Source organism: Falco naumanni, chromosome 12 (genome assembly GCF_017639655.2).
Source record: "Falco naumanni isolate bFalNau1 chromosome 12, bFalNau1.pat, whole genome shotgun sequence".
In the NCBI taxonomy this organism is placed as follows: domain Eukaryota; kingdom Metazoa; phylum Chordata; class Aves; order Falconiformes; family Falconidae; genus Falco; species Falco naumanni.
In genome coordinates this window covers 17,863,642-17,879,081 of record NC_054065.1, presented here as the reverse complement: position 1 = coordinate 17,879,081, position 15,440 = coordinate 17,863,642, and the positions used below count along the sequence as shown (strand labels likewise).

At 37.8% G+C, this 15,440-nt stretch overlaps 1 protein-coding gene across 4 annotated transcripts in view; it reads right to left on the bottom strand.

Moving 5' to 3' along the window:
• The window catches only part of SRBD1 (S1 RNA binding domain 1), a 128,896-nt gene that overhangs the window by 39,124 nt on the left and 74,332 nt on the right, over positions 1 to 15,440 (bottom strand). For all 4 annotated transcript variants that reach the window (XM_040611970.1, XM_040611973.1, XM_040611972.1 and 1 more), the window contains one exon: positions 12,471 to 12,553. In XM_040611970.1, coding sequence (XP_040467904.1) covers positions 12,471 to 12,553 — 83 coding nt within the window. The remainder of the gene's footprint in view (positions 1 to 12,470; positions 12,554 to 15,440) is intronic.

The window sequence follows — 15,440 nt, the reverse complement described above, 5'->3', positions numbered from 1 at the left end:
TTTGGTTGGCTCCCAAAATTTTTATACATTTACATACATTACATAGATAACAGTACCACAGAAGGTTAACTGTTATGAGAATGCTGACACACTAGGGCAGGGTGTCCGGAGCCTGCTGCTTGTATGCATAATCGGCACAAGCTCCCCTAAGAAAGAATAACACAGGGATAGACCTGGTGCCTCCTCCTCATTTTCCTGAGACGGAAGGTATGTTGTATCACAGAGTAGATGAAAATGAGGAAATTAACAACTTCTGCAGGCTCAGTACCAGTTGCACTTTGCTAAGTCTGACAGCCCAGGTAAGGAAGACAGGCGGTAGGTAGCTGCACCTTCAGTAACGTACGTGGCTGCCAGAGAGTACGTGGCGAAACTCAGATCACCAGACTGATTTTCTTTGCAGAAGATTTTGTACTTTTAAATATCATGGTGAAGTCTTTTGAAAGTAATTGAGCCATAATAATGAAACAGCTAGCAACACCCAATGAGACCTGTTAACATTAACAGATACACACAGTGGCATTAAGCATCTTACACAGAATCAGGAAACTCAAAATATTTGAATTTGAAAGTAACAGATACAAATTTAATGGAGATCTCTCAACACATTCACAGATGTTGCATATACATGCAGGTATCTGTAAGAGATTGTATAAGAGATGCGTGATAATATTTATACACAATTTTGCTATGTACAGGTGAATTTTACCTTTGCTGGCACTATTAGTGGGACCTAATTCTGTTAGTAGAATACTCTTCTGCACCCTCTCTACTTGATAAAAATGTGTTGTGGTGAAAAAAGCATCTGAAAAAGTATTTTCTTACATCTGCTCTATTTTACACAAGTCTGCCATGTGACTGTATATTGTCAATGCACTCAGTTTATTTTCTTCCTGTGATTGCTAATGCAATAATATTTTTATGCCTGATCTAGCAGTAACTTTACACTGGAATTAAATGTCAATTTCTATTTTCCATCCCCAAAATTCTAAATTAAACGTCACTGATACCGACCCCCTGCATTCAGGCAAAAATGCAGCCACCAACCCACAAAGGGACATTTATAAAATAAGCCTTGCTTGTTTGAACTGCAACACTGCCATCACTGGCGTTTCAGCTGGGAGACTTAAATAAATAAAAATAAACCAAAGTAATAAACACCATGTTTTATGGAGCTGCGCAGAGGGGAAAGAAAAAAAAAAAAAAAAAAAAAGGGTCCTCCAGGCTTAACTTGAATGAAAGATTAGACTTAAAAGCTGCCTCTCTGCCTCCGGAAGGCTGAAGGCCCACACTGCTCATGCCATCTCCGAAGGACAGTCAGCTGCGGCCAGCAGGGCCACCCACACCAGGGTCCGCGCTGCCCTTCTGCACACAACAGTGCAGGAAACAAAACAATGCTCCAGATTAAGTCAACTTAGAAATTTCTGAGTGCAAAAGGAATAATGAATCACCTACCGGCGTCTCAAGCAACATAAGGTGTGTTGAAAAAAACTTGCCTCTAGCCCAAGGCTTTGTAATATATCGTTCTGTTCTCCAAGGACTTTTCAACTACTGATGGTGTTCCAGTGGCCATGTTGTCCAAATGTCTGATGCGAAGATGTGAAACAAATTTTTTTTTTTTTTTTTAAAAGAAATAAGTCACATCTGTCCATAGACTTTAGTTTTCTGGAAGACTGAATATAATTTTAGAACTATCATCGTCAGCTGGTTGACAGCAATAAAGACAACATTCACTTTAAATAACCCTAAATTATATACAGTTGAGTAAATTTGAATTTGTTTTGCTTTAAGGTCTTCCAAAGTTGAGGCCAACATGCTGAACAAAAATATTAAACTATCTATAACCCTGTGTCAACATATGATGCTACTGGGAATGGTAAGTGAATTAATTTTCCAAGGAAAATTAATTACTTATGACTTACAGTTGTAAAAGCAAACAACGTAACTCTGGATTAGGGCACATTTAATTTCTGTTTGGAGTAGCGATTAAATTAATTTCATATAATTCATGGTATGTAATGCAAAGCAGAACAAAGATGAAATCTTAGACAATGACTGACACAGAAAAAAGTGTATATTTATGTTCCTGATACAAAAATAAAGGTCACAGATATTAATCACTGTCTAGTGAGACATGATTTTAGTTTCTAAAATGATTTTTTCAAAACTGTTTGTTAGGAAAAGTGTTATTAGCAAGATAAAAATCTAAAAAGCAACAAATTACAAAACATCAGAGAAATCCTGCATGTTATGTTGTCTTATAACTGCCACAAAAGTACTATGAGGAACACCACCACTAACTTAAATTCATCCTATGTTAATTAAAGTTCATCTCACTTTAAGGAATACAGGAAAAATTTGAATACAGATCCAATATTTAAACAAATATGTGCACTAACAGTGCATCACAACTTTACCATAAAATGTCTGATTTTTATCAGTTACTTACACTTTATAGTAAACAGCTAATGAGAAAAATAAAATCATAGCTCAAGTGAACCTATGAATGAGTTCTTGGAGCATTCCATAATTTTATATTTGTTCAAAGTAAAACCAATTATTTTATGTATTTCAGTGTAAAACATACCAAGTTCTTATTTTTAGATAAGATCTACCACTAGAACCATACCTACTAAGAAACCATTTATGTGTTTAAAATATCGTAAGAATTTAAATTGCCACTTATGGTCTCCTACTGAAGGGGAATACAAATTTATTGCTGATTCCAGATTTTTGGGTATCAAGTCAACAGCTGCTGTGCTATGAACTCACATGGAATCACTCAAAAGTACGATAATACTAGTATTTTTCCTTATGAGTCAAATGAATATACTGTTAATTCATGAAACCAAAACAACAGATGCAACAGATGACCGCTGCACAGCAAGCAGTGACTACGGAATTCCACTAACTAATGTAAATAATGAATATTTACATTCATGATGTTTAAATTGACCCCACACACACATTCAAAGCAAGTGATTCACATCCCCACTGTCACTTTTACCTGACTTTGCACACTAAAAAGATGCTTTTACTATGGTCATAGTTTAATCAATTTTATCATTATAATATTTACATTAAGATCTGACTAGAATTCATAACATAGCATCTTAAAGATTAAATTACTTCACATAAAAGATGAATGTTTGAGCCTGAAATGCAAGTTCTGTGAATACAAATATCACATCATGGATATAGGTAAAGCCAAGAGTAATCATCAGTGGTCTGGCTGTTGTTTTTTTTTTACTGTAGTATTTTTATGAATGTTTAAAAAAATATAAAGAACTTAGGTTATGAAAATTTAATTGAAACCTCAGTGAAAGGAACTGAACTTTTTTTCAATGCTAAAATTATGTATTTTCCCTTCAGGTTATTAAACACCTGAAATGTAAACAGGAAACCCAACAGCATCTCACACATTTCTGAAGCTGTTCAATCAAAATACTTTTGCAAAGACAGACTTTTATCATCCTCTTTTCTGTTCCACCTTTTAGTCAACCAAGTGTTTCCAAACCAATGCACCAAGAAGTCTCATCCAGCCTGTTTGCAGGATCTCAGCCTCTCACAACTCCTGTTTTGCTCCTCTTGCCACTTGGCTCCCACATCAGAACAGTCTCTCAAAAGAGTTTAAATCTGCCTGCCTGGATCATAACTCAGCTTGCCTGTGTTTGAACTAGCTCTGCCCAAGTACGTTTACGGAACGGGGAAAAAATAAAACTGAAATATTAAACAGGCTACCCCGTACCTGGGCAGTTCTGCTCAGGGGTTCCTGTCTACCTTTTTTGCAGTAGTCTGGAAGTCAACAACCTTTATACCTATTTTTTGTGAACAATAACACGTGCAATTTTAATCCGATTAGAGCACAAATCACATGAGACTTTGCACCAAGGCTGTTGTCATATGGCAACAAAAAACTTCCCAACAAACTTCTGCCAAGACAGCTGGTAATTAAGCAATCAGAAACAAACTGAGAGGGAGGGAAAAACCTGTCCAGCAGCTGTTTCCTATCAACACCTTCTTGATTATCCCACCTGAGTACACCAACATTTCTGATGCTTCCCTACTTTTGCTAAAACCTCAGCAGCTCTATGAAACCCCAAAATGCAGATACAAACTCCCTAACAATTAACAGCTGCAATGCAAAAGGGGGATTATTAGCAGTAATATCTAAAATTTACGTGCAGTTCAGGTTGCTTACAAAGGCACACCTCTGACAAGTTTTCAAATGTTGTCTACAGTGCATTTTTGGTGACAGCAGTGAAAAGAGATGCAGTCCATGGGCAGCTCTGTGAGTGACATGTGCAGATGCAGTGACACCACTGTGCTCTTGCACTCTTTGTAAATACACACGCACATATTTTCCTTCATTTCCTTAAAGTGGCAGCATCTCACCTCACTGAGCTGGCATGTTTTCTCGGAGATGCCAGTAAATATATACAGATTACTAGCTAAAATAATTAAGAACATAACTTTTCTTCTTTCTGTATCCCTTTGTTTTGTTATAACTGGGCATAATAGACTAGCAAGAGTTTATTGTGCTTTGCTGGTGGGACAGCAGATTTTTGTTTGCCAGCTAGGGAATACGTAGACACAATCGGAGAGACTGCCAAGTTACAGGATACCATCCCTGGCAGCCAGTAAAACTGCTGCTGAAGATTAAATTACACAAACTTGCCAGAGGTGTAACTTACTTGGAAAGGAATCTTAAGTTTTACACACCTTTTTCATTGGGGTGGGGAAGCGTCCAAAAACATTATGGGATGATCACCTCTCTCTGACAAAGCTGTCTGCAAAGATTTTACTCTCATGGATGTCAGATGGTTTGGTTCACAAGGCTTTACTTTTCAAAATGAGAAGCACATAATTTACCCTAAAAATGACATTGGGCAAAAAACATACATGAATTTTGCTTGCTTTCCTCACAAAGCTAATCCTTCACCACTACTACAAGACAATTTAGGATTCTGTAAGTTGCTGGGTGTTTAAAATCCTGCATTAATCACAAACATATTCACCAGCCTACTCAGCTGCTTAAAAAAAAAAGAAAAAATTCTCCCTACTGACAAGACATTGATTTTTTTTGCCTGCCCTTCACAATATTTTATAGGTAAAGCCACCACACCCCATCCCTCAAAAAGTTTGTGTACACCTGAAAACTGAGTACTCCTCTCCTCCACAAATTTCAAAGCACGCAATCCCTTGCAGTATGCTGCAGAAACATTCTGTGACAATAGTGTATTTGCAGGAGACTACAGGTTCACAGGAGGGGTTGAAGTTTCCTTTATTGAGATACATTCCAGTCTTTCAAGTCCCAGTGAATTTGTTCAGAGACAAGATGCAATACAGAAGCAGCCCAGAATTTGTCCAGTTACTATTGTAAAATTTTATTTACAGTAATGGCAACATACCCTTTAGTCCATGTTGTTTAGGAATTTCTTTAGTATCAGAACAGCCAGCTTTCCCTCATGATATCCTAACAGTTTCACCCAGATTCTAGTCCACCAGCATATTTCCTACTAGATTTTTCAACTTAAGGTACACCCATAATTAACTAGCTGCCATATACTGCCCAAAAGGAGTGATATACATTCATTAATAAGTGGTCTGATTACTGTGAAATATATAGAACTGAGCATTGGTATCCTCAGACACCTAGTGTTTAAGCAAAGGTTCTCTTTATGCAATCATTTCAATTATAGTACAGAAAACCATAAGCAAACTCACAAACCTGCAATTTTATCACCGGAGGTTCACTTCTCTGTCTAACTGTATGCATAAACTCAGTGTAGCAATACAGAAGGAATGCTGAAGCATTTTGTAGACAGGCTGTTCAACTGGGTGCTGAAACCAGCAACCTACAATTCTGACCAGCAAACATTCCGGCTGAAGAGAGTTTCCACAGGAGCTATGTGAATCATGCAATATAAAGCACTGCTCACCTAATAAGACGTCCCATTTTCTTTATCAGAAAAATGTAAGTTGTAAACCCCCATACATTTGTTTTAATAAGCTTAATAAAGCAAGCTCAAGTTTGAGGTGGTTTTGGCAATCACACCTCAGAGATTTAAAAGAAGACGCTCTTGCACACCGTATGTCGTCATATTCTCACATCCTACATGAGCGATTCTCCTATGCTATCCAAGTAACACACCTAACTACTCATATACCCTATGGGTCAATTAAAAAAAAAAAAAAAAGTTCTTAAGTACTTGGTGAAAAATGCGTATTTTTGACTGAAAAGTCAGCTAGCTCCAGTACTTTGCTCCATGATATTAAACAACAGCATACTTTGATTTTGCTTATATATCTTTCACAGACACCAAGAAGGATAAAAAGTCTCCTATTTCACCATTAAAAAACTGTGTATCTACTTTAAGAAAAAATGAAGACAAAGACTTTCTCAAACCACACACTGATTCTTTGTGATGGCAAATGGTCAGATTATGACAACTCTTGTTTGCAACAACTACTTCACAACTCTTTTCATTATAATCTATTTAAACACTAATGTTCAAGTTTCCACTATTAGAGAAATAATACAACATTTAGTTTACCCAAAATATTGGTTCAGATAGTAAAGAAATGTATCTAAAGTTTATTAAGCCTCAGAACAGCTTAACAAATAAAGCTACCAAGTTATCTTTGCTAGGATTTTGTAAGAACAAGCTGACAAGCACCCACAGTGCAGAGGACAACCCAGCTTTTCTTGCAGGAAAGACAATAAGCAGAAATAATGCATAGGCTTGTTCAGCCCACACCGCTATCAAGCTGACCCAACGGTATCTGATCTGAGTCTTGTACTTAAAGATACCCTTCAGGTCCCTTTGATCCCTGTGTTTCTAAGATGTTGCTATAGTTCACCTCCCAAGTATCTCCAAATTTAGTAACTATTAAGCATTAAATATACAGTCAGTTTCCTCAAGTAAATCATTTCCATGATGGGTGTCCAGAAGAGTAATAAAAACTTAAATGGTTTTACTGTCAAAAATTGGCTTAACGCCACTCCTTTCTAATACCAATCCTGTCACACAGGTACCTGCTGGAGGTATAGAAACGCTTGATGGGGTGTGATGCTACACACATCTTTTGAGAAAAAAGTGATTAAAGAATGCAACAAACTAAAAGGGCTACATGCACTTTCAGTCACGTGCAGGAGAGGCCAGTAACACTCTTCCACCATCGCCCACCAGATCTCCCCCGCATCAGCATGAGCATGGTGTGGCACTGAGGCAGGGAAGGAAGGACCCACACGGGGATGGCCTGCAATGACAGAAAGCATTCTACACAGCCCTCTGCGAGAAAGGGAAAAACCTCCTTCCTCCCCAACACGAACTGAGACACGGCTTCAGTGAGATGCCTCGCTATTAACTAGCTGGCTGTAGATTTTAAAGTGGTTTATAGCTGCAATGCCATAATTATGACAGACCTGGTCCAATTAAGGAGGAAGCATATCTGATTAGAAGCATTCCCTAAAGTTGCATTGTCATTTAATAAAACATACCCAATCTTTTCAGGGAAAAAATCCTAGCCTAAAAGGCATATCAAATTGCAGCTGAAGTAATAAAACATCCTACAGGTAATAATCACATGCAAACCTGGTGCATTTCAATAACGAGAGGAAAATGAGGAGGAAAAAGGACAAGAGGGACATAAAATGCATTCCAAATTTAATTATTATTAGGCATGCTGATTAGGCTTTACAAAATTCTCCACTGACCAGGACCTTCCAGCATTATCTAGAAAATAAACTAAGAATTAGCTCAACCGTATTTTTTTTCCTGAAGGAATTGCTACTTAAGAATACTGTTTACAAATTTTATTTGGCACAAAATTTTCCAGCTACATCTGGGACCAAGTATCTTACCACTTCAGAGGCTACAAAACTACATATATTATCTGTTACATCCTTTGGGGATGTTAATTTTCGAATGTGTTAAACAGTGAAGATGGTACCATGTACAAAAATACATGATTAAGAGATTTTTGCACTCTAGAACTTATAAAAACCAAATAGGATATTGCTTTTTCAAGATCAGACATGGTGCATTTTTTCTAATATTATACATAACTTAGCAAAAATTCTGACCCTTCAACACACACCACATTTTATTCTTAGGCTACAAGTGAGTTTGTGCTTCAAGTAGCTCTCTCCCTAGAGGTTACTGGGGTTTTAGTATCCAGCAATTTTGCATATTAAACGAACAGCAAAAGACCAACCAAACTTAGCATAGTCCCTCAGCATTATTTCACCTTTCTGTGCCTTACAATACAAATTCAGATTTTGACTTTTTAAGAACTTTATTAATTTAATTCCCCCTTTACTTGAGGCTATTTGTCTTTGATGGGGACTGATAGACAAGGTTTATGCTAGTGCTGTTTTAGTCTCCTATGAAAAATCGGGTTTCTATTCGAGAGGAAGGATTTTTTTTCTTCTTTAGGCATCCTTTTTTAAACTTTTTATTCATCTTCTTTGCTCTGGAATTCAATTCCCTAAACACAATCTTTGTGAAGCAGCTTTGTTCTCAACTCTTATCTACATCTTCCAAGATCATTACAACTGTTGTGGTAATTCATCAGCCAAAATTTGGTTTGCAGCGAAATAATGTCTTAAGCCACTAACTGCTTCTTCCCCGATAGGAATTTAGCTTTGAACTGGCAAGGAGAGGTGGCAAGGCAAGCGTATTCTGTATCAGGCAGAGTCTGGGCATCATCTTCATGTTCAACTACAGAAGAAATCATAGTAATATGGCCTGAAGGTGATAAATTAATTTTGGCTAGGTTCCTGTCTGGGAGGAAAGAACAATTTTCCTAATGAGATAAAGATGAAGGAAGACAAGGACCTTTAGGCAACTGGAATTTAGTCTGAGAGAGGCCCCAATAAATCAGGTTGTGCTTCTCTTTGTTTAAGGAAATACCTGTTAGGAGATCCAGGACCTGTTTATTTTTCTCTGACAAACCTGATTTTCTTGGTAGTGCACAAACTCAGAATCATAACTTGTAATGAGAAAAAAAGCAGGTAGTCAAGTACAAGTTTCAAATTTTTTTGTCATCTAAAACAAGTAAACACAAATCCCAGCTGATGGGACTCAATTTACAGAGATCTGCTACCTGGAAACTCCTATTTCCATACCCCAAGTATCTATATCCAAAAGAGCAGATTTGCCTGGGTAACTTGCACTAGAAGAACTAGAAAACAACAATACTCTCACAAGCGTGCGCGTGAAGTACCAAGAGACCAGGTGGGAGGGGTCCAAAGTCCCATGGAAGCAGCGACCGCAGAAGACGCAGCCCCTTCCTGCACAGACGCTGAGAAAGCTCGTGTTGTGAGCAGCAGATCTAACACATGGCCACTTCACTCTCCTGCAGCGCCACTGTCACTGCTGATAGCAGCACAGGGGTCACTCAGCTGAACATACAGCGCTCCTGTGCCACAGTCCCGTTACAAAAGCTACAGCCTTCTTCAGGCAGGTTCTGCTTCACCAGCCTCTCACTTCAACCTCTGAGAAAATTTTCCCGGAAAAGGCAAAGAAATCAATGTCTCTGCCATTGCCTTTCAAGCAGAGTAGTCTGGGACCTCTGGCTATCTTAAACTGGTATGTCCCAAGTCAGTCAGAACTCAGGGCTGTGAAAGCAGTGGCCCCAGCCCCACTCCTCCCACAGGCTACGCATTGCTGCCCCATTATGCCAACCAGCACACCACACAGCCAGTACCAGCACCAGAAGAGGACTGGGGCGCTTGGGCAGGAACAGCAGAAAAGGCAGGAGCACGCCTTCGGGAGCCCGCACCTTGATCCACACACAGCCAGCATGGAACCATCCCTAGGGAAACCTCCACCCTCCCTGTGCTGCATGGCCTCTGTACGGCCCCCACCGCCCCCGGCAGCCTCCCGCAGCTCCAGCCTAAAGCAGCAGAGGCTGAGTGCAGTGCTAAGCACTATGGCTGTCCTTCAGGACAAGAACGCCAAACCCTGGATTTGTCAGATTCTTAAATATCCCTTTCAGGGTGTTTAAGAAAGGAAAGGTCATATTTAAATGCTAGGTTTATAGTTACAGTGGGCTAAGGAAGTAACCACTTCTGTGAAAAGCCTGTTACATTTCTGATCTTTGTGTATTTCATCCTAGAAATAAATATAAAAGCTACAGCCAGATGTTAGATTATAAATTAAACATAGTCAAACCTTTAAAATTGTCTTGGACAATATAAAAGTAGGTACCTGATACACTCTTTTATCTGAGGGATTATATCAGCTATTACTCTGGGACTCCCTGTACAACACAACAGCTTTTTCCATGCCTGCCCTCTGAGGTGCCAACAAATGCCTGTTCTCTCTGAAGAAAGACCAGTTATAACAGCTTAATTCCCCTTCTCACCCTTTCCCTGCCACGAGAGAGCTCTCACGCCCAAAGGGCAGCAGAGCTTCTGACTTTCCTTTCAAAAGTCCAGGTTTGCTTACCATAGTGTCACAAGGCTCTAGTACCTCAGTATTTACTGTATCTTTGAATGAGCATCTTACAGCTTCTGTGGTGATACTTAGGAATTCTGACAGGAGGTGTATCTACCTCAGAGGATTTATACAAACCATGATGAGACTTAAAAGTATAGACAGCTAGGAATGAACAATTTTTTGTCTACTTCTACCAGGCTTTTAGGAATTATTTCTCTGAAACTTTTCATGTAACCAGTTTGTACATGAAGAAATAACACGGTTGGGCCTTTAGTTGTAACACACCTGTAGTGGACCAAGAAGCTTCTCTGAAAGGGCCAGGAACACAGTACTTATCCTGCTCTGTTTCAGCACAAAGTAAATGATGGCTTCAGCCATTGAGGCAGTAGCAAACTGCTGCAATACCATCATTGCAAAAGTAATCTGGTAATAGGTCATGCTCAAAAAAATCACACAACCACCACCAGCTCCATGCCTTTTCACTTTATATGTATGCTTGTACAATGTGCACATGAGACATAGTAAATAGTGTGCATCTATACCAATACCTTCTAGCCACAGCACTACAAATTCCTGATACTTACAGTATTCACAGTACACTTCAAATAGTAAAATACTCCATTTTGGAACTGATTTTTTAAAACTTTTCTAACCAAAAAAATGACCAACTTCTTCTCAAAGTGCTGAAATACCTTTTTTTTTTTTAATACTTTTTTTCCTTGAAGCATGGACCACCACCAACAACAAAACTGTATCACTTTTCATTATTGTTGCTATTGTTACAGATAAAACCAGTGGGCCTCCACAAGCAAGAACACAAACTATGCTTCAGATTGAAGCTCCTCTTTTTGCTAGATGAGCACCTCCTGATGTATAGCTGCCATCATTAAAGCACATTTTAAGTGAAATCTCGATATATGCGTTACAGAAATCTACAGTATTTCAGCCATTCAATCTCATTTTCCTCCAAAACTGTGGTATAGTACATACTGAAAGATTAATCATATAAAGTTACCTTTTCCAATAAGCTTCGCAGTGAGCAAGCAACATGAGTAAATTTTATAGTCTGTGACAATACAAGTAGGGCTTGCAAAAGCAGTACTGAGCAGCACCTTAACCAACAAAAATGTTGACCTCAGTTCTTTAAAAGCAAAACAGGATATACATTTCTTGGACATTTTTCACAGCACCTTTCTTTGTCATGCTACTTTTAGCAGTAGCACTAAAGCTAATTGCATTCTATCCCATTAACTGTCATGCACTAAAGCACAGATCCAGACTGTTCTGTGCTTTCTGTTCTGAATTCTTTCCAGACTTTCAAATTTATTCACATGCTAAAGTTTCAAAAATAGAGAAAAGCACATGCTTAATTATCTTTTTTTTTTTACCTCTCTATTTGGTGGGACTTAAGCACATGCATAAATGCTTTCCTTAATTGATGCCAATATGCTATAAAATGACAATAACTTATGTACCACTTCTCAATATCATTCACTTCGTAAAGACACTTTTGAAGGTTAAACTTATTTCTCAGAAATAACCTACAAAACTGCATAAAAATAAGAATTGTCAAACATTTTCCAATTCAGCTTTAGTAAATGAAAAACTTCAAAACAAATACTTTTATTACAAACTTCTAAGAAGGAATGCACCTACGAGTACAAATTAATGGCTTCTAAATGGAGGATCAATATCTCATTGTATTTTACACAAAGAGCTAAAACCCCATTGCTGTAACAATACAAAAAAAAGAGAAAGCTTTACAGATCAGGTTACCTGTCTAATTTGCTGTTTTTAATAGACTATACATCTGGCTACAGCCATTACAGAGTCTCAATCACAATCATTAAAAGTAGAGATTAGAAAAAGAGGTAGTTTATGACTTCTAAGCATTTACTACCATTCTATCAACCCTACAAATGTCTTTGAAAGGACATGTAAAGAGTTGACAATTAAAAACCCGCATTTCGGTGTTGCTCTATATCATGATAGATCACCTAGATTAAATGATGCGTATTATCTTACCTGATACATTCCAACTCCTATGTGCTTGGGCTCAATTTTCACTAGCTCAGCTAATGGGTCTTGGACACGTCTAGCTATGGAAACTGAAAAACAGAATTAGAGAATAACTATGGGTTTTATCTGAAAAAGCAGAGTAATTTAATGGCTTTTTCTTTTTTTTTCCTAAAAATCTTCTACACATTAAATATACTTTTTTTAGCTGGAAATAATCAATAATATAGCAAAATCCTTTTTCACTGTTAAGACACAGGAATGAAATGTACATGAATCAAACTCTTTAATTGAATAATCCAAGCAAAGACCTAAGGAGATTTTAAACTGTAATCATTACATTAAAAAAGCTTTTTCAGGCCACAGAATTAACAACAGAACTGTGTAAGCTAAATTTTCCCCTCATATCCATACTAAATGCATATGTAATATTTCAAATTAAACTCTGAAATAGCCTTTAAATTTACACCATAGATATGTAGAAACAAACAAACATTTTTTAAAAAATGGAGCAACACTTCACAGACTTATTTATCTAATATAGCATTTCCTAAGATATATATATATTAGATACTCATGTATTATACATTTACATAATTCAACCATAACATTCAGTGTTCGCTTTGAAAATGGTTCCTGGACTTCACTAATATAAACTGCATACCAAACCACATCAATTTGAAATCTGTCATCATTATAACCATGTTTAGAAAAAAAACCCAACAATTCCCAACATTTCTGGTGCCAGTAAGAGCATATGGGAAGAACCTTTGGTTTTCGAAATCCAAATGTTGAATCAAGACTGTGTTTGTGAAGCCTGTATTTATTAATAAATCCTTTACTTACTGTTTTTGAAGCCTGTATTTATTAATAAATCCTTTACTTACTGAAATCTCAGAAAAAGCCTTATTTGCAAATGTCAGTTTTCAACTTTGGTCTAATTCTGCAGACACAGAGCTGCATCAAGTATTTGCAACTGTGCTCCCTTCCACATACACTGTACATTTACAAACCTTTTTTTCTTCTAAGTAAAGACAAAACAGGTTAGTTAGTTTAGCAGCTCTTAGAACAAACATTCTTCTTAACGAAGTAAACACTGAGGAAGAACAGGAGTGTCTGAAGGTACTGCAAAAGTCTTTCCAAAAAAAAGACGAAATGTCATTCCAAAAAAAAAAAAAGCCAAACCAAAAAAACACCAAACCAACAAAACCCCAAAAACCCCACACCAAAATCCAAATCCACCCACCCACCACCAACAAAAACCACCCACAAAAACAAAATCTAAACCCAAAATACACCAAACAAATAGAAGCAACCCCCATCCCAAAACCGATGAAAACCAAGAAAACCTAAAAAACCAAGGCCAGGACTTACGGCTAAGGCTGCTTTTCCTACCACGTGCACTTGTGCAAAAATGAGGGAAATGGGGTGGGACAGAAGAAAGCTCTGATCCTTTTATAAGTGTCTTCAGAATCACCCACACAGCTGGTATTAGTCATTTAAAAAGACATTTCCTAAGAATTACTTCACATTTAAATACATTTTGAAGCAAATCAAGAGAGTGTTAGAGGAAGAACAGACAGGAGTCAGGAGTAAATACGTATATGGATAGTGGCTTGGTCAACAATACGTACGTGACTTTTAAATACGAAAACTGGAAGTATCTCTAGTGGTTAACAGCTGATTTTATACATACACACACATAAAATCACGAGCATGATTATCATACACATATGGTATATATAAAACTATGTAAGCACCTTCACCGAATCACAGAATCGTTTAGGATGGGTACACTACCTCGTCTAACACCCCTGCTGAAACAGGGTCAGCTAGAGCAGGTTGCCCGGGATCACATCCCATTAGGTTTTGAATACCTCCATGGATGGAGATTTCACAACCTGTCTGGGCAAGTCATCCCAGGGTTTGACCGCCCTGACAGTAAACAACTGTTTTCTTGCATTCAGATGAAGTTTGCCATGTTTCAGTCTGTGCCTATTGCCTCTTGCCCTGAGCGAGTACTACAGAGAAGAGTCTGCCCCTCCTCCCATTGGGTATTTGTACACATTTGTAAGATTCCTTGAGCCTCCTCTTCTCCAGGATGAACACTCCTAGTTCTCTCTGTTTCTCCTTGTACAAAAGGTGCGCCACTCCCTTAATCATCTCTGCAGCCTTAATTTAAATTGCAGCTACCACACTGAAGGGTGCTAAAGAGTTCCCAGCATTTCAGAAAAGGTCTTGACTAAACACTGACACTTGAAGCCAAAGCAGTAAACAGACCTAACATTTAATGGCTATACAGGCTCTTCAAACCACAACTGCAAAGTTTATCGATTAAATGAAAGCACTGGAGACTTCACTTTTAAAGATTTGCACTGCTAAATGCACAGTTAACATGAAGTTCACCACTTGGTCACGCAAGACTTTTCATATCCTTTATTACCCGTTTGAACATACACTGGCAATGGCAGCTCACTAGCCTGGCTCAGAAAGCACCGTGCTGGTGACACCTGATATGCCGATGTCTCTGATAGAGAAGTTCTGAATTCAAAGGCAATCACACACGCCTTCTTGTCAAGAAAAATTACAAAAGGTTAACCAGTGTAAGTACACTGGTTATCGTTTACACAAGTATAGTTTACTGCAGAAATGCTTTCCTGTAACAATAATTCATATTAATTACATTGAAATACTAGTGGTACCTATCAATCATCACCTAACAAACAAAAATGGAACAAAACACCAATTAAAGTAGTATTGACGCAAACCAGGAAACATTTAAAACTGTATTTCTTCTGAATGCATTTATGTCTACGTATAGGTACTAGTCTTTCAGCCAGCTTTCTTAAACTCAACTTGATTAATAGCTGTACAACGTTTCAGAGAATTTTCTTCTTGTTCCACCTAATGGTAAAGCACATCTCAAGAGTTATATTTTAGATAAGCCAAAAAGCAAATATCTCTTGTTGTCCACATCCC